The sequence below is a fragment of the Sabethes cyaneus genome, chromosome 1, assembly GCF_943734655.1.
Source record: "Sabethes cyaneus chromosome 1, idSabCyanKW18_F2, whole genome shotgun sequence".
NCBI lineage: Eukaryota > Metazoa > Arthropoda > Insecta > Diptera > Culicidae > Sabethes > Sabethes cyaneus.
In genome coordinates this window covers 41,017,184-41,035,845 of record NC_071353.1, presented here as the reverse complement: position 1 = coordinate 41,035,845, position 18,662 = coordinate 41,017,184, and the positions used below count along the sequence as shown (strand labels likewise).

At 42.1% G+C, this 18,662-nt stretch overlaps 1 protein-coding gene across 1 annotated transcript in view; it reads right to left on the bottom strand.

Annotated features, from left to right (window-relative positions):
- Positions 1-18,662, bottom strand: part of LOC128732946 (papilin) — a 227,571-nt gene that overhangs the window by 13,024 nt on the left and 195,885 nt on the right. Inside the window, exons 4-5 of the mRNA XM_053826428.1 lie at positions 11,015-11,196; positions 10,720-10,780 (exon numbers count right to left, since the gene is read on the bottom strand). Of these exons, the coding sequence (XP_053682403.1) occupies positions 10,720-10,780; positions 11,015-11,196 (243 nt within the window). The remainder of the gene's footprint in view (positions 1-10,719; positions 10,781-11,014; positions 11,197-18,662) is intronic.

Sequence of the window (18,662 nt, the reverse complement as noted above, 5' to 3'; positions counted from 1 at the left end):
CTCCAAGGTAAAGTTTATTTCACACACCAAGTTCCCCAGGAAGGCGCTGCTGGGGCTGACAATCAGTGAGAACGGCATGTCATAGCCGCTCTTCTTTAGCTCGGGACTAGCCGTGAACGGGGAAATTTATAGTACGAAGTTCCTGCCGAAAGTTGGACCGTTCATCAAGAAATACCATTAATAGCGAAGACGCGGTGTTCTGGTCGGAGCAGGCGTCGGTCCACCACTCGAAGTGATCATTGGAGGAGATGAAGCGGCTGAATATCGAAGTCGGCGAACCCGCCCAACGTTCCCCAGCTGCTTCCCATCTAGAATTTCTGGGCAAACCTGAAGCGTAAGATTTACTCCAACAATTTTGTTGCGAAAACTGAGGAGAAATTGATAAATAAAAGGAAGAAAGAACCCAAAAACAAGCCTGCACGCATGTTTTCGATCGCCATGGAAAATGTTCCGGTTAACTGCTGAAAGGCCGCTTGCAAAGGCGTTGAATTTTTTTGCAAGTATGCTGATGTAATTACCTTCCATGGGAAACTTATCAAACCTAATTAGCTGTCTTAGTTTTTTTTATCACCATCCGGAAAAAATCCATCTTTTTAATGCATACGTTAGAAACTGGTAACCCTTCCGAGCAGTAGGCCGTGTTTTCTTCGAAGAAAGTATATTCTCGAAGTCCGTCACATTTTTCAAGTTCTAGCATTCCATATGTTACGTAGCAGCACCTTCACGTCGATTGGTGCTCTGGTATATTTTCAACACGTCTGAATGCAGCAAAGAAGCCAAATTTAAGAAAAATGCAAATTGTTGCTCAAGTCGTGGTGGTCTGCAGTTCCTGGTAGACTGCATTCACCGTTTGCTGAGAAACGGAAATTACGCCGAACGTGTTGATACGGGGGTGATGGAATATCTTACAGCTAAGGTTTTGGAAATGGCAGAAAATTACATTTATATCGTTACATGTCACAGGACAGCAAGAAAACTCGTTCCATGCTATTTTAACTAGCCATCCGCAACGATAAACAATTACACAAACTTTCACAGGTGAATCATTCTCGTTGAAACGGGGCCACTACTGAGAGGAGGTCTTCAAATATTAGAATTTTTGTAATTGATTGGTTGAAAGTGGTTGAAAAATGAGAATTACACTTTCAATACCTCTAAACAGTGGACCCCTTGTTCGCTAAGGAGCCTGACAGTTCCAAAGAAAAGTTGAATTTTCAGCAAACCTATTTACCGCACTGTAGGAATTACTCGACTCGGAGAAGTGCTGTGAGAACAAAATACGTCTTACGGTCTTTCCTGTCCAAGAGTCTGCTGTAAAAGAGGCAGATACACGAGCAATGTTGCCAATGATAATTGGGACTGTGACAGCTTCACATGACAGCGTTGCCAACACTTTCGTTGTGAAGGGGGAAGGAATACTCATATATCAAGTCCTGTATGCACCTCACATGTATGTACCTCACAAAGATGGCGGTCGGATACAATATCAGCGCAGCGTTTTTGCATATACACTCAAGTCGCTTTTTACGCGAAGGATACGTCCCGCGTAAATCAAAACCGCGTAAAACCGCATAAATTCCGAAAACCGCGTAAATTCCAAAAAACCGCGTAAAAACCGCGTAAATTCCGAAAACCGCGTAAATTGTGAAAACAGCGTAAATTCCAAAATTCGCGTAAAAAAACCAAAATTTCGCGTAAAAAAACTTTGTGGATTTCAACACTACGCGAAGAAATAGACGTTTTGAGCACATCCGCGTAAATTCCGAAAATCGCGTAAAAAAATCGCGTAAATTCCGAAAACCGCGTAAATTCCTAAAATCGCGTAAATTCCGAAAACCGCGTAAAAAGTGACTTCAGTGTATCAAGAAGACTTCTTCGCCATTTTCGGCTGATGCAGATGTGGTCGATTTGGTTTTCTGTCGCGGGATATCCACGTGGCTTAATGTACTGGTTTATGGGGAAAGAGTGATCCACCAATAGCTTATGTCATTCGTGACTTCTGCGGGGTTGGGTTTTGAACCCGGGTCCTCGGTGTGAGAGGCGCGAATGCTGACCACTACGCCTGGACTGACCCCATAATAACCAATATAATATATAAATTGGATTAGTTTTCTATTTGTTTAATTCCAGGTTTCGTATTCTACTAAGACGCTCCAAAAACTTCAGGCAATAACCAAATAGCTATACCACAGAATTCTGTCAACAGCTCCCCGCTTTCGATCATTTTTCCTAGGCCATGGCGTCTCATGACGCGTTCAGAGTCCGTGCTGTTTGAGCCAATCTTCGCGTTGAAGTCGCCCAAGGGAATTTGGATGTCCCCCTTCGGAATTTTCTCAACCACGCGGTTCCGCTGGCTGTAGAAACTGTCTTACTCTTGCAGGTTGACAACATCTGTTGGCGCATAGCACTGGATTCCGTTCGTTTATCCTTTCCCACTTTATCCGGACCGCATGTGCCCCTAGGCTCAGTAGGAATTTAACTCCTCTTTCTCTAGTAGCATTTTCACCACGTATGCCAGAGTGGAGCAAGACTTTTCCGGATGACGTCTTGTGTTCGCCAATACCCGGCCGGCGGACCTCGCTCAGTCCCAGGATTACCAGCTTCCCTTGCATGTGGAACTAGCTTGCCCTACTGGACAAGGATCAATATATTCCATGTTCCAATGCGTGTTCGTGTTTTCATGCAAAAGGTCGTTGCCAATAATTCAGAATGATTTCTTCTTTCATTTTCATTAACTTTTTATTTTCCGGTACAGTGGTTGTTCACCTTATACCGCTGACGGGGCTGCAATCAGGTGAGCGGAAGCCACTGTGCTCCGTTCCCTATTAGCGTGCAGCAACCCTATAGTGCGGTGTTATAAAAATTATTCATGATTACACTTGCGGAGTTTTCAGTACACTCTTAAATGAGTTTACCCGTAAATTGGTTGAATTTAGCTAAAACTTGTGTGTTAGAATAATTCAATTATTGATAGCAAATAGCCAAAATTGGTTGAATTTTTTACCCAAAATTTGAGTTTGTACACTTTGAGTAATTTTAACCAAGTTTTAGCTGAATCCGACCTATTTACAGGTAGAATCTTTCAAGAGTGTAAGGCTTATTAATACACTCAAAATCTTTCCACGTGAAAAATCACGTAGTAGAGAAATCTCTACAGGGATTTACGTGACTTTCAGGTGATTGTTATTGGAAAAAAATAATAACGTCTATCTGATTTTCACGTTAACGTATTAGTATGCGTGCGAACTACCTGAAAATCACGTAAATAGTACAGGAAAAGCTGGGTGGAAAATATTCACATAACTTTTCAGGTAACTTCGACGTGAAATATATTTTGAGTGTACGTAGTGATGCAGATATTACTTTTGTCTTAATTATCTAATCAATGGTAAACAATATAATATTCAATGATAACCGAAGTAATCATTGCTAATCGGTGTTAATGAAGTTAGTTAATCGGGCTAGTGAAGATTATAGGCGGCTAAATGCAAGCCTTTACAATTCGTACGTCTTACGCATTCAAACAGACCTACGCAGAAACCCGAAAAAGTTTTGGACATTTGTAAATTCGAAACGAAAATGTTCCTCGGTTCCACCTGATGTTTACCTTGACGATACCGAATCATCTACTGAATCTGATTCGTGTGAACTATTTGCTTCGTTCTTCTCGTCTGTTTTCGCCTGCGATCCTGGACCAACAAGGGCTACTAATTGTGGTGCGTCGCTGGTCCCAGCCGATTTCGTCGACTTCGATGTCTTTGAGATTACCCCGGATATGATTACTGCTGCCGCAAAAAAATTAAAAACATCGTGCTGTGCTGGGCCTGATAGAATTCCTGCCATTGTATTTTGCCGTTGCGCTGAAGCTTTAGCTATGCCGCTTTGTTGTATATTCAACAAATCATTTGCACAGGGGAAATTTCCTAAGATTTGGAAGCATTCCTCTATATTTCCCGTCTTTAAGAATGAGGAATGCCCGCTGCCTCCAAATTGTTCGAAATAATTATGAGTGGCGCCTTAATTCAACGTACTCGACACTACATTTCTTCGGACCAACACGGTTTCATGGCTGGCCGCTCCGTGACAACAAATCTCCTAGACTTCACCTCTAACTGCATTGCCGTAATGGAACGTAAGCTACAAGTCGATGTGATATATACCGATTTAAAAGCCGCCTTCGACCGCATAAATCACCGCATACTGCTTGATAAAATCTTGCGACTGGGTGCCTCGCAACGATTTGTCACATGGCTACGCTCGTATTTGTGTGATAGGGTTCTGCAAGTGAAACTTGGGTCTAAGTTATCGTTGCCGTTCACAAATATATCTGGTGTACCTCAAGGCAGTGACTTGGGTCCATTTCTGTTTATTTTATTCTTCAACGACGCTGCCTCTGCTCTAGGAACTGGTTGCAGACTGGTATATGCTGACGATCTTAAAATTTACTTGACGACTCGTTCTATGGTTGGTAAACGGCTAGATAATGTGGAATATAGACCCCATAGTGGTCGTTAGCCTCTTATCCAGCAACTCCGATCCCGACCTCCTCGTGGTACCAGCCGGAATACGAGCAACCTTAGCGGAGATCGGGTAACCAATCCCGGTGGAAACTAAGGTCGTATACTAACCGGGAAGGAGGTAGTGAGTCTCGGCACTATAAGATGGCAGCCCCATCACGAGACTCGGTAGTGTTGCCCCAGTACGGCTACACACCTAAACAACACAAACTAACAACATTCAAGCATATTCGGAGCGGAATATTCGGCATCGACCTAGGCGACGAAATAAGGACGACGAATGGAGACTCGGGACTTGGAACTGCAGATCGCTAAATTTCGCAGGTTGCGAGCGGGTGCTGATTGAACAGCTGGAACCCCGCAAACTCGGCATCGTGGCTCTGCAGGAAATCTGTCGCAAAGGAGAGAAGGTATGGAAGATCCGTGGCGGAAAGGCCCAGTTTTACCAGAGCGGTGGCGCTACCAACGAACTGGGAACGGGCTTTGTAGTGCTGGGCGGAATGCAGGATCGCGTGATAGATTGGAAGGCGATCAACGAGAGAATGTGTTTATTGAGGATAAAGGGCCGTTTCTTCAATTATAGCATCATTAACGTGCACTGCCCGCACGAAGGTAGACCCGACGATGAGAAAGAAGCGTTCTACGCGAGGCTGGAGGCAACGTACGACAGCTGCTCGTCACGGGACATCAAGATCGTCATCGGGGATATGAACGCCCAGGTCGGTAGGGAAGAAATGTATAGACCGGTGGTAGGACCCCATAGCCTGCACACCGACACAAACGATAACGGCCAACGATGTATAAACTTCGCAGCTTCCCGATGCCTGATGATCCGAAGCACCTTTTTCCCGCGCAAGGATATCCACAAAGCCACCTGGAGATCACCTGACCAACGTACAATGAACCAAATTGACCACGTTCTCATAGAAGGCCGGTTCTTCTCTAACATCACGAACGTACGCTCCCGTCGGGGTGCGGATATTGATTCTGACCATTACCTAGTAGCAGTACAAGTGCGCTCAAAGCTGTCCACCGTATACCGGACACGTCAAAGCCGCCCTCCTCGGCTGAACATCAGGCAGCTAGACAACCCACAAGCTGCCGAGAACTACGCGCGAGTACTGAATGAGGCACTGCCTTCTTCCGAGGAGTTAGGTGCTTCAAACCTCGAAGACGGTTGGGGCAGAATACGCTCGGCCATCGGAGAGGCCGCTACCGCGGCACTAGGTATTGAGCTTCGGAGTACACAAAATGATTGGTTTGATGGGGAATGCCAACAAGCGGTGGAGGAGAAAAAAAATGCTTGGAAAAATTATCTAAGTATTGCCACTAGAGAGAACCTGGCCAAGTACCGACGAGCTAGGAACCAGTTGACCACGATCCTGAGGAGAAAAAAGCGCCAAAAGGAGGACAGAGATCGTGAAGAATTAGAGCAACTATTCCGAGCTAATGACACGCGCAAGTTTTATGAGAAGGTGAACCAAACTCGGAAGGGCTACACACCGAAACCTGACATGTGTAGGGACGAGGGAGGGAATCTAATTACAAACGAGCGCGAGGTGGTCGACAGGTGGAAGCAGTTCTTCGATGAACACCTCAATGGCGAAGTCGCAGAAGGAGGCGGAACGGAAATTAACCTAGGAGCGTCTATGGAAGATAGTGATGTCCTAGCACCTGATCTCCAAGAAGTCAAACGAGAAATCAGGCTGCTGAAGACCAATAAAGCCGCTGGGAAGGACCACCTACCGGCAGAGCTTTATAGACATGGCGGAGAAACGCTAGCAAAGGCTCTACACTGGGTTATTTCGAGGATTTGGGAGGAGGAAAAGCTACCGGAGGAATGGATGGAAGGAGTGGTTTGTCCCATCCACAAAAAGGGTGATCGGCTAGACTGCTGCAACTATCGTGGTATTACGCTGGTAAACGCCGCCTACAAGGTACTCTCCCAGATCCTGTTACGCCGGCTGTCACCGATAGCACAAGGTTTCGTAGGGAATTATCAGGCGGGTTTCATGGGGGCTCGCGCAACTACGGACCAAATGTTTACTATCCGACAGATCTTGCAGAAATGTCGGGAGTACAACGTGCCCACGCATCACATCTTTATCGATTTCAAAGCAGCATACGATACAGTCGATCGAGACAAGCTATGGCAGATAATGCACGAATACGGTTTTCCGGACAAACTGACGCGACTGATCAGAGCTACATTGGATCGAGTGATGTGTTTCGTACGCATCTCTGGGACACTCTCGAGTCCCTTCGAGACGCGACGAGGGTTGAGACAAGGTGACGGTCTATCCTGCATGCTGTTCAACATCGCTCTTGAGGGGGTGATCCGACGAGCGGGCATTGAAACGAGAGGCACGATTTTTACCAAGAGTAGCCAACTTCTAGGCTTTGCAGATGACTTCGATATCATTGCCAGGAACTTTGCGACGGCGGAGGCAATCTACGCCAGACTGAAAGCGGAGTCTAGGAGAATTGGGCTAAAAATAAATGCGTCGAAGACCAAATACATGAAAGGAAGAGGCTCAAAGGAAACAAATGCGCGCCTCCCACGGACGGTAACCGTTGACGGCGACGAACTAGAAGTGGTAGAAGAGTTCGTGTATTTGGGATCGCTGGTGACCGCGGACAACAACACTAGTAAGGAGATCCAGCGGCGCATCCAAGCGGGAAATCGGGCCTACTTTGCCCTTCGTAAAACGCTGCGATCAGGAAGCATACGCCGCCGCACGAAGCTAACAATGTACAAAACCATTATTAGACCGGTAGTTCTTTATGGACTTGAAGCCGTGACGCTGCTTACGGAGGACATACGCGCCCTTGCCGTGTTTGAGCGGAAAGTGCTGCGGACGATATTTGGCGGAGTACAAACTGAAAGCGGAGAGTGGCGGAGGCGTATGAATCACGAGCTACAGGCACTGCTTGGGGAGACTCCCATCGTACATCTAGCGAAAGTTAGCAGGCTACGGTGGGCCGGACACGTCGTAAGGATGCCGGGCGACAGTGCGACGAAAACGGTCCTCTTCAACAACCCCACCGGCACCAGGAACAGGGGGGCCCAACGTGCACGATGGCTCGATCAGGTCGAAAGCGATTTGCGACTTCTGAGACGACTAGGAAATTGGCGACGAGTGGCCCAAGACCGAGTTGAATGGAGACGAGTGCTTGAAACAGCACGAGCCACCCCGGCTCTATGCTGCTGAAGAAGAAGAAGACTCGTTCTATCGAGGATTGTCATCGTCTTCAGTTACTGTTAGACACATTTGTGGACTGGTGTAAATCGAACCACATGACCATCAGTATTACTAAATGCGAGATTATGACATTCCACCGTATCAAATCGCCGATCGTATATAACTACAGAATTAACGGTCAGGTATTGAGAAGGGTCGATTGCGTTAACGATCTTGGTGTCACACTAGACTCGAAAATGACGTTTGATCGACATCGTGCACAGATAATCTCAAAAGCAACGCGCCAGCTTGGATTTATAGCCAAAATTGGCCGAAATTTCAGTGACCCACATTGTCTCAAAGCACTTTATTGCGCATTAGTCCGACCGATCCTCGAAAACGCATGTATAGTGTGGACTCCACACCAGCTTTATTGGACCCTTCGAATTGAACGAGTTCAGAGAAAATTTATACGACTGGCTCTACGTAATCTGCCTTGGCGTGACCCAAACAATTTGCCTCCGTATCCTGACCGCTGCCGTTTGCTTGTATTAGATACATTAGAATGTCGACGTAAGGTTCAACAGGCTTTGTTCGTGGCCAAACTGTTAAATGGAGAAATTGACTCACCGAAATTACTGACGCTTATAAATTTCCGTGCATCTGAAAGGACTTTGCGGCCGTCATCATTGCTGACTAACCTGTTTCACCGTACCGAATTTGGCCGCAACGAACCAGTTACATCGTGTGTCAGAGTTTTAAGCTGTGTTGAGGAGCATTTCCAATTTGGCGAATCACTGAGTAAATTTAAGCGGTTGGTGAGAATAAATTTATTATAGATTGTTAGAGTAAGTTCATTTAGACTTATAAGTCAGATGAATTGTAAAACAAACAAACAAATAAACAAACAAACAAACACAATTCTTAGTAATAACAGGAGCATGATTATCCAAAACTTGACGGTAATCAGTAAAGTAATCAGTATTAACTTTTTACCTCGCTTTTACCGGTACTCATTTTTAGCCCATAATTAGATCCAAAGACCGCATTGTATAGTTTAAACGTGTAGACTTACTAGTAGCATGCTATAAAATTGTCTTGCCTATTGTAGCTCACGAACTACATTCAGGCGTTTATTTTCTTTTAATTCGCTTTTGGCACAAACCATAGGTGACCATAAAGTCCATAAAGTCAGGCGTTTTATTATCAAACATTCATCCACGTGAGCAGCAGTCACGTGTATCGTAATAACGTAATAACGATGCAATCAAGGTAATGACTATTTTTCTATGGAAGTACATTCAAAAGAAGCTCAAGTATTGATTTTCGTGCAAAAATAATTGTCTAGAGGAGCGCCAGGTAAAAAAGTCTAATTTCTCTTTTTATTTCCCCATGTCTAACGCTCTATCTAGATATTTTTTGAATTCACAGATATTACAAAATTGAAACAAAGCATGCAAATTATACATACGAAAATTTGGAGGTCAATCATTCTATTCTGGAATCTGGTCCTTTTTTTCAAAAGTAAAGCTATTCTTTTTTAGCGCAATGATTTTTTTCGGAATTTTACTGAATTTTTGTTTTTAATAGATGATAACTTTTGAATGCATGGTCAAAACTGTGGTCAAAATGTTGTGGTATTAATATCAAAATGTAAAGAAATCTGTTCTGAACACATTTTTCATATTGTCAATTCAAACCAATTACATATGTGGGTCTGAAACTTCAAGAGCGAAGGTCGTCTATCTACAAACGGTGAAATTTTTCTTTCTATTTACCATTATGAGTTAAAATTCTGACAAAACCATTCGATGTACTAGGATCTCGTAGTAAGTTTCAGTGAAGATATAGACATAAAAATCTTTTCGCAGTGCGGAAATATACATGACAAAGTTTAGACGGAAGCGACAGCGCCCATGCATTGTCAATTCACCAAAAATCAATGACTTTTTATAAGTTTTATAAGCTATAATTCCCAAATTATTGATATTCAATTCAATTAGTATAATTCCTATGGACTACTTTAGCGGGAAATTGGCAGCCCAATTTCGGAAGCAGTTTTTGGGCCCAAACGCGGGGTTCTGTTTATAGAAATGTATTCACTGCATTCTTCTTGCCAATCTGAACACAGCGAATATTTCATGAACAAATTTTTTGTTTCAAACAAAAAAACTGCTTTCGTAATTTGCAGAATCGATGACGACTAAGTTCACCTTAATGCTTAATCGATTACACGATTTTGAATGTATAATCAAATATGAAAATGATTAATACATATAAACATGAATTATTTCAGTTATTTATAGAGCTTTCTTTAGTTATGATTGTCTCATATAGCGCCAGTAGCGCTGACGGCCGACAATAGCAAATTATAGTTATGATTTTCCTCTTCCTAACAGACCATATTAACACATTTTAATTAAAATTGAATTCCATCGTTTTCTTGCCAAAAAAACAGTCTAAACCTGATGCTGGGTTTGCCAGCACCGATTGGCGGTACATAAAACACATGCTGGCCTCGAACTAAATTGTTCCGTTGAAATTGTTTCTTCCCGCCCGCGCGCGGTACGTACCCTGAACCCGTGCGTCATCCTGCATTGCGTGAACTGGTGTGATTAGCGAAAACCATAAACATTATTCCGGCAAATGCGAAAGTGCTAAAACGGCTATATAAACATCGTCATTTCTGAGATCCGCACTACCCCCATGATGCGGTATCCTTCACGGCAACCCCTTCTCCAACCCGAAACGGTTGGAATTTAAACTAAACGATCACGCAGCGCGTTAATTGTCTGTGCGTTTATATCTGGCTTGCGCCCAGATTCCGGCTCCGACCGTGCTAGTAAGCTCGTAAATATAATACAATCAAGCGAAAATCAAACGCCAGTGACGTTTGATATGGTGCTAATCCTGTAAGAAGTTGTAACGCTCGATAAATCACTGGCGCTCAGAGGTTTTATGAAACACCGTAAAAAGTTCCCCAACGCACGAAAACGGCGATGGAATTCGGTCGGACTTACCTGAATGTTGCAGGAGAAATACTTTCGGCTTCCTCCTCGACATCGCGACTGGCCATCTGGACTATGTGCGGTAACGCGGGTATCCGTGTGGGTTGACCGTTCCGTTCCATTGGTTCGATGATTAGCAATAGAAAAAGACGAGAACAGTATGTTCAATGCAAAAGAAAGAGTAAATATTTAATATGTTAGCTTTCATCGCCGTGACTGTGAAAAAGCTGAACACTTCGGGCGAACACAGACTGCCCGTTTTGCCGGCCGGCCGGCGTGGCGGCTTTGGCACGGTTTGCAGTTTTACCTCGCGTCCAGCAGACACTCCCGCGTCTGGTGCGCCACTCCGCCACCGCAGCTGCGCGAACACTCGGACGGAGCACTCCAGGGGCCCCAATGGTCGTCCGGTGCGTCATCTCCACCCGGGATTATGTAACTCTCTGGTAGATATAGATTACTGCCATACTGCCGTTTGTGTCGAGTGCCAAACTGTGAAAGTGGGAGAGCAGTGGAAGGATACTTGGTTAGAATGTATTGCTTTCGGATTCAATCAAAACCAACCAACAACGTGCTAATCGACGGAAACAAACCAAATATGCAGCAGTCTGGTGAGGTCACAACAACTGTGGAGACCTTCACGCGAATTAGGCGAACCGATTCACGTGATTCATGTGCTTCTGTTTGAAGTCGGAATACAGTATCGCGGACTTTGGTACGTATTTATATTTGAGGTTTTAAATCAATGTTTAGTGCAGAGCAAATTCTATGCAGAGCCGCATTTTTGACAGAGCTAATAAATGATAGTTGTGTGAGTCGAATCAGTGATTGGGTATCGTTGACAATATTTTGATGCGATTAATGACCATGACTGCTCGTCACTGAGTTAAAATAAAACTGATCTCACCGAAACACTCACCCCGTCCGAGAGCACTTACATGTATATTTTCAAAAATAACAAAGGGTAAAGTGGTGCAGAATGCACCGCTTAAGCAAAACATCATTTTGCAGAGCAACGTCGTGTTTGTTCCACGTTTTTCAACTTCTAGAGGACTTTGGGATCTTTTTTACACTTACTCCTGGTGAAATTTCCTAACAAAAACCAGTATTTATGTTATTTTTGACGATTTTTGGCAAGAGTCAAAATCATTATGTGAGGCAGAACGCCAAAGCCCGTGGAGAAAACCTTGGTGGAGAAACACCAAGTTTGCCCAGTTAAGCGTTAAACGCAACCAAAAAATTTACATTCAATCACGTGTTGTATAAACTCCTAAAACTAGGCTGCCGAAATGGCGGAAGCGTTCGTTATAGCGTTTGTTACAAACGCTTGTTTGCTGGGATACAATGGGTTCATATCTCATAAACATAATTGGCAATAAAATTTAACCATCTACTTTTCTCTAACTGATGTGTGATGAAATATTGTAAGTTAAACAATGTACAATTAGGTTTAAGGCTAATTCTAAGTCCTATACAATACATAATATTGCTACATTTTTAGTAAATAATCCGAAACAAAAGATGTACTGCAAATTAAAAATATTTTATAACTGTTCGATACCGCTGTGATGCATTCTACCCTTTGTAACCCCACCGGTTAAAAAATAAGAATTACACTTTTAATACCACGAAATAGTGGACCCCTCGTTTGCCAAGGGCCCTAACAGTTTCAAAAAAAGTTGAATTGTGAGCAAACCTTCAGGTCTATATCATGTGATATTTCATGAATTTGCCATGAAACAACTAACAAATGGCACGGTTCTGCAAAGAAGAAGAACAGGGCTTTCAAATGGAGTAAAATTGTTTTTGGTGGCCATCATGGATTTGGTCGCCATATTGAACTTTATCAAAAAATTGCCGTTTTCAACAAGACACCCCCCCCCCCCCAACCGATTTTCATTTTAAGGCAACCATCGAAAAGCTGAGAAAAAATGTTACAAGAAACATTCATAAATTAAGGTGTGCAATGGCATTAACTGCATAAAACAACCAGTTATTTGTAGCAAGGTTCACAATTTTCATATAATTATTGTGATACAGTAATGACCCGATTTTGTCACCCCCATGATGAATTTAGGGGTGACAAAAACGGGACAGTGACAAAATCGGGTATTTTTTCAATTTTTATTTTTTTGCAGATAACTTAGAACGAACTACATATATTTCATTCTGATCACTTTTAGGACCTTTCGCACTTCCTTCTACCGCTCTGTGGACATTTGTCACCTGTGCTGTGAGGTCCCACAGGTATGAAAACACGCGTTTATTAATTGCGCCGAAATGGTTGATTATACTGGTTGACTATGTTCAGAGAAATGTCACAGCGTAAAAAGCTCTTTCTTATGGTATGAACGATTCTCTGGTTAACCCCCCTAAAAGTAAGATAGAAAATTTATTTTTCAAGCAGTAAGAGGTAGAGCAAAACAATGTTCTACAAAATTTTTGAGAAGATTGTTATAAAGAACTTTGCCAAAGAAAGTGACCTTCTAGCTATTATAGTTGTGGAGATAAGAAACAACTTTTGTGGAAACTCCACGAAAATCAACACAGTTCTTTTCACAGTGTTTTAACACATTTGACATGTTTGAAAATGATTTTCTAACTAAGCTTTTGATAAATCAAAAGCGTGACAAAATCGGGGGTGACAAAATCGGGTCAAAAACGTGACAAAATCGGGGGTGACAAAATCGGGGAGTGACAAAATCGGGGAGTGACAAAATCGGGTTACCACTGTATTTCCAAAATTTGCTATGAAACAATCTACAAACGACTCGGTTATGTAAAGAGGAGAGATAAGGCTTATAAGCAAAGTGAAAATTAAATTGGCGGCCATCTTTGATTTGGCCGCCATATTGGATTTTATCGAAATATCGCCGTTTTCGCCATGATCCCCCCAACCTATTTCAATTTTAAGACCACTATCGAAAAGCCGAGAAAAAATACTATAAGAAACATTAATCAAGTTAGTTGTGTAAAGGCATTAACTAAGTAAAACAATTAATTTTCTGTAGCAAGATATTCCATTATATAAAAGTTGTAAACCTTGATACATATAATTAATTGTTTCGTTTATTTAATGCCCCTACACATGTAATTTGATGAATGTTCTTAATAGAATTTTTTCGCAGCTTTCCAATGGTGGTCTTAAAATGAAAATCGGTGGGGGGGCTCATAGTGAAAACGGCGATTTTTTTATAAAATCCAATATGGCGACCAAATCCAAGATGGCCGCCAAAATTATTTTTACTCCATTTGAAAGCCCTGTTATTCTTCTTTACAGAACCGGGTCATTTGTTAGTTGTTTCATGGTAAATTTATGAAATATTACATATAGATCTCAAGGTTTGTTCAAAATTCAACTTTATTTTAACCTGTTAGGTCCCTTGGCGAACGAGGGGTTCACTATTTCGAGGTATCGAATGTGTAATTCTTATTTTTTAACCATTTTCAACCAATTAAGCGCCAAAGTTCCAATATTTGAAAATCTCGTGTCAGTAGTGACTCCGTTTCAGCGAGAATTACTCAAATGCCAAAAGCTTACTAATGGGTTATGTTTTATTGTCTGAAAGTTTAAAAAGGATCGGTCAACTAGGTAATTTTCTACAGCGTCTTTTGGTAATGCAATTTGATGTGAGACACCCTTTATTTTGGTTCAATCCACAGATTCCCTAGCTTGGGTAGAGAGGAACGTTCTATAAACTTAGTAAGCGTAGTTTTAATGGTCCTTCTCTTCCTAATTTTCCGCTCTTTCCCTTTCACTTCTTGTCCCACTTTTTTTGAATACTATTGAATAATGTAGGGGAACAAGGGGTAAGAAGGCCCGGCGGGGTAAGAGGGACCACATCGATTTCGTCAAGAAATCCTTAAATTTTGTTCAAATGCCCCAGTATGTTTTGTTTATTAGCCTATCTAAACACTTTCGAGACAACCTGTGGTACTCGGTCGTTTCCAACGTCAAAACTAGTATCAAACCAAACTTTTCGTTCGCAGTGTCTTCATGCGATATAATTTCAGCAGCAACAAATTTAAGGTTTTTCAGCAAAAAAAAGCGAAGTATTTTGACGTTTCTCTTACCACTGACTTTAATTGGGCAATTCTTGTTTTGCGTGTGGCGGAAAATGTATATAGTAATAGTATCAAAATTCGATGATTCCAATTCACTTAACGTTGCCTTCTTTACCTTCACCAAAAGTTAATGGTATTCGAAGAGTACACGTCCTGCTGACAAATCAACAAAAATAACGCCAAGAAAAGAGTAAATAAAAACCAGTGGAGTAAAATAACGTCTACTCTTAAGTAGTAGTAGTAAAGTTCCTTCTTTTAGCAGGTGTCTAAATTAAACTATACCTTCTTTCACCATGTACCTAAAACCCCATTAAGAACTTGTTCTTACTTAGTTAATAATATTGAAATTGTGTTTACAACTCAAAGAAACCTTCAAATCTGCCTCAATCCGCTTTACTCCGCCATGGTCCGTCTTACCCCTTTGGTGGTCCTTCTTACCCCGCCTGGTTGTGAACGAGTAATTTTTAGACGTTTCGAAAATTGATGAAAAATCACGGAAATATAAACTAATTAATTCTTTATATAATTTTTAATGGTAGATCAATGAATGCTTTTCCATGTGTGGAACAAGAAAATGTGAATTTTCATACACATTTTATGCTAGCAATTTATTCGCTTAGGGTCTTACCCCGTCTTCCCCTACCTTCGTTTTTGATTTCTTAACTTTCTCCGTCTATTAAAGAAAACACTACCGTAAATTATTTTTCAGCGATAACGGAAAAGCGTTCTACACGGAAAGAAATCCGATTCCGATACCATGAAAGAAATCATGAAATCATGAAATTTGAATTGCTGTCAAATCAGGACAGAACTGCCATATCATGTAGCACAAAATGATGAATAATAGTTCATGATTTTGCGTTGTGTTGTATTGCAAGAAGCTCATAGTATCATGATTATTATTTATGGTGTATTTTCATAAATCATAAGCTAGAAACCTGAAACCATGAGTCATTTTGCACATTTTGGAGATTAAATTTCTATCCGTGTACAAGCAAATTAGCAATGAGAAACCGGATTACAGAGATGGCCTACCGGAGGTTGGAGAAATCACAAATTTTTGAGTCAACAAATGGGAGAACTCAGTACTGCATCGTGTCAGGCAATCATGGCTAATGCGAGAGGAGGAAAGTTGTATGGCGTCGATGTAATCCTATTAAATATTGAGAACTTATTGCCATTCTTGCTGCGAAAATCTCATCCCACTGTGAGCAATAAAATATAATGACAAACTAACAAAACGGAGGAACAGAAAGGAGGCAAAAAGAATACCCATGGCTACAAAGATCCGGTCAATATTAGCTACAAGAAGACATACGACTCCAACATACGGTCACGATCAACTGTATCATATGCTGCTTTGAAATCAATAATAACGTGATGCGTAGGCACCTTGTCGGATGCTAAAAATCTGGTCCGCAGCTTCGCGTGCCCGCCCTGTAATTCCAAACGAAACCCAGGGCTATCGGTGACAGCTGGTGTAACAGGATCTGGGAGAGTACCTTGTAGGCGGCATTTACCAGCGCCTCCCCCGTCTCTACACATATTCGGTGGGTAGCTCTTACGAGATTGGTTCATCTTTTCCTAAAACTTGCGCATGTCATAAGCTCGGCATAGCTATTCTAATTCCTAACAATCTCTGTCCATTTTTTGGCGTTTTGGCGTAGAACTGCGTCTTACCGCAGGCTGTCTATCCAAAATTTAGATTCAGGCCTGCGTCACGGAAGTAAGAAAGATTTTAACCGTTAATAGCTCTTCCTATTCAGAACGGATTTTGTTGGTTTGCAGACCATTCGATTCACAAAAGATGGTGCAATTGTGTGGTTTTCATGAAAAGTTTGTTTTCCAATCGCTAGATAGTGAAAATCAACAAAAACTTTTGCTTCACAGGCACGGACGACTACGTATTACATACACCAAAAGTACGGCTGCTGTTATTGTAAAGAAGAAGATGAAGAATAGACTGACGACACTTGCATAGCCCTGCCTTCCTGACGTGTAAAGGCTACTGAAATTCTATAAAAAGAAAAGCCGAGCCGTTATCGTCGTTCATTCGCTGCTCGAGTGTCGAATTGTTCAGGTCAACTTTCCTCTCCGGTCTTAGCTTGGACCCCCCATCAGTGACAATCCGTCTTAGATATTGTCGTGTGGAAATTATTGTACACTCAAATCTCGTTTTACGTCCACTATTGGGGGACGTAAAAAAATCGGTCGTAAAAAAAGTGGACGTTAGTTAAAACTTTGGACGCAAAACGAGAGGACGGTAATTCAAATTTTGGACGTAAAATTAGAGGAAGTTAATTCAAATTTTGGACGTAAAACGAGAGGACGTTAAGTTACATTTTGGACGAAAAAAAAGTGGATGTTAATTCGAATTTTGGACGTAAAAAGAAAAGATGTTTTTTCGAATTTTCTAAAACCACCTAATGGTTTTTGACGACGATGTTAATTCAAATTTCGGACGTTAATTCAAGTTTTGGACGTAAAAAAAGTGGACGAATGGACATAATTGGTTCCAACCTGAAATAACTCGTGATTCTGACCGTATAGAACGTTGGTATGTTCGACAAAGTTGTTTAGCTGATCAAGGGCTTTTCGTCGGATTGTATGGATTACGGAATTGTCTCACTACGTGGTGCTAGTGTATATGTAGTACTCTTATGCAGGCTATATCTTGCGCTGCTGACTATCTAGAATGTTGCGGTCTTCGGAAAGGTTACTTAAATGACTGCCGCCTTCAAGATGATATGGAAAATGGCACAGAATTGACTCACTACGTGGTGCCAGCGTACATGTAGTACTCTTATAGAGGCTGAATCTTGCGCTGCTGACCATCTAGAAAGTTGCGGTCTTCGGGAAGGTTACTCAAATGACTGACACCTTCAAGATGGTATGGAAAATAATGCAGAATTGACTTACTACGTGGCGCTGGTTGTTAAAGTGACTATAAGGACGTAAAAAAATGACGTAAAACGAAATCAAGCGGACGTAAAAAGAGATACTAGTGTGTAAGCTTTATTCTCGATCCTGTTTTTCGCTTGCTGCGTCAGACGTCACACACGGACTGCCGACTGGACTGCTCGACTCAACTGCTTGACTCAATTGTTTGACTCGACTACTTGACTCGAGTCGACAACTCGACTTAATTGCTCGTTCGACTGCTTGACATAACTGCTCGCTTCAACTGCTTTATCTGACCCGACTGCTCAACTCAACTCAATTGCTCGACTGGACTATTCGAATCGACTGCCGACTCGGCTGCTCGACACAACTGCTCGACTCCACTCGACTGCTCGGCTCAACAGCTAGGCCGGACTGCTCGACTCGACTGCTTGGCTTGAGTGCTCGATTCGACTGCTCGACTCGACTGCTCGATTCGACCGCTCGACTTGACTGCTTGACTCGACTCAACTGCTCGACTCGACTTCTAGAATCAATTGCTCGACTGGACTCCACGACTCGACTGCTCGACTGGAAGGCAGATTTCTATTTTGGCATACTCTAAACGGCTTTTTTTATACTGCCCGACGTTTCGGCCTTTGGTTTTGGCCTTTTTCAAAGGTAATTGCAATAGTTCAATGTGTTAAAGTTATATCCTGTTATTATAATAAATAAACTATTGCAGTTACCTTTGAAAAAGGCCAAAACCAAAGGCTGAAACGTCAGGCAGTATAAAAAAGCCGTTTTCAATATAAAACTGACTGGAAAGCCGAAAATCCGCAATACAATATATGTACTTCAGTCGATCTTAACAGCACTATATAAAATATTTGTAACGGCCTAACTAAATATAACAAACAAAACAAAATAGTTATTACAATGCTATTCGTGCTACTTTACGCTGTTTCATTTTGCATGGGTCATTGCAAGTGAAAAAAGTGTTGTTTATATTC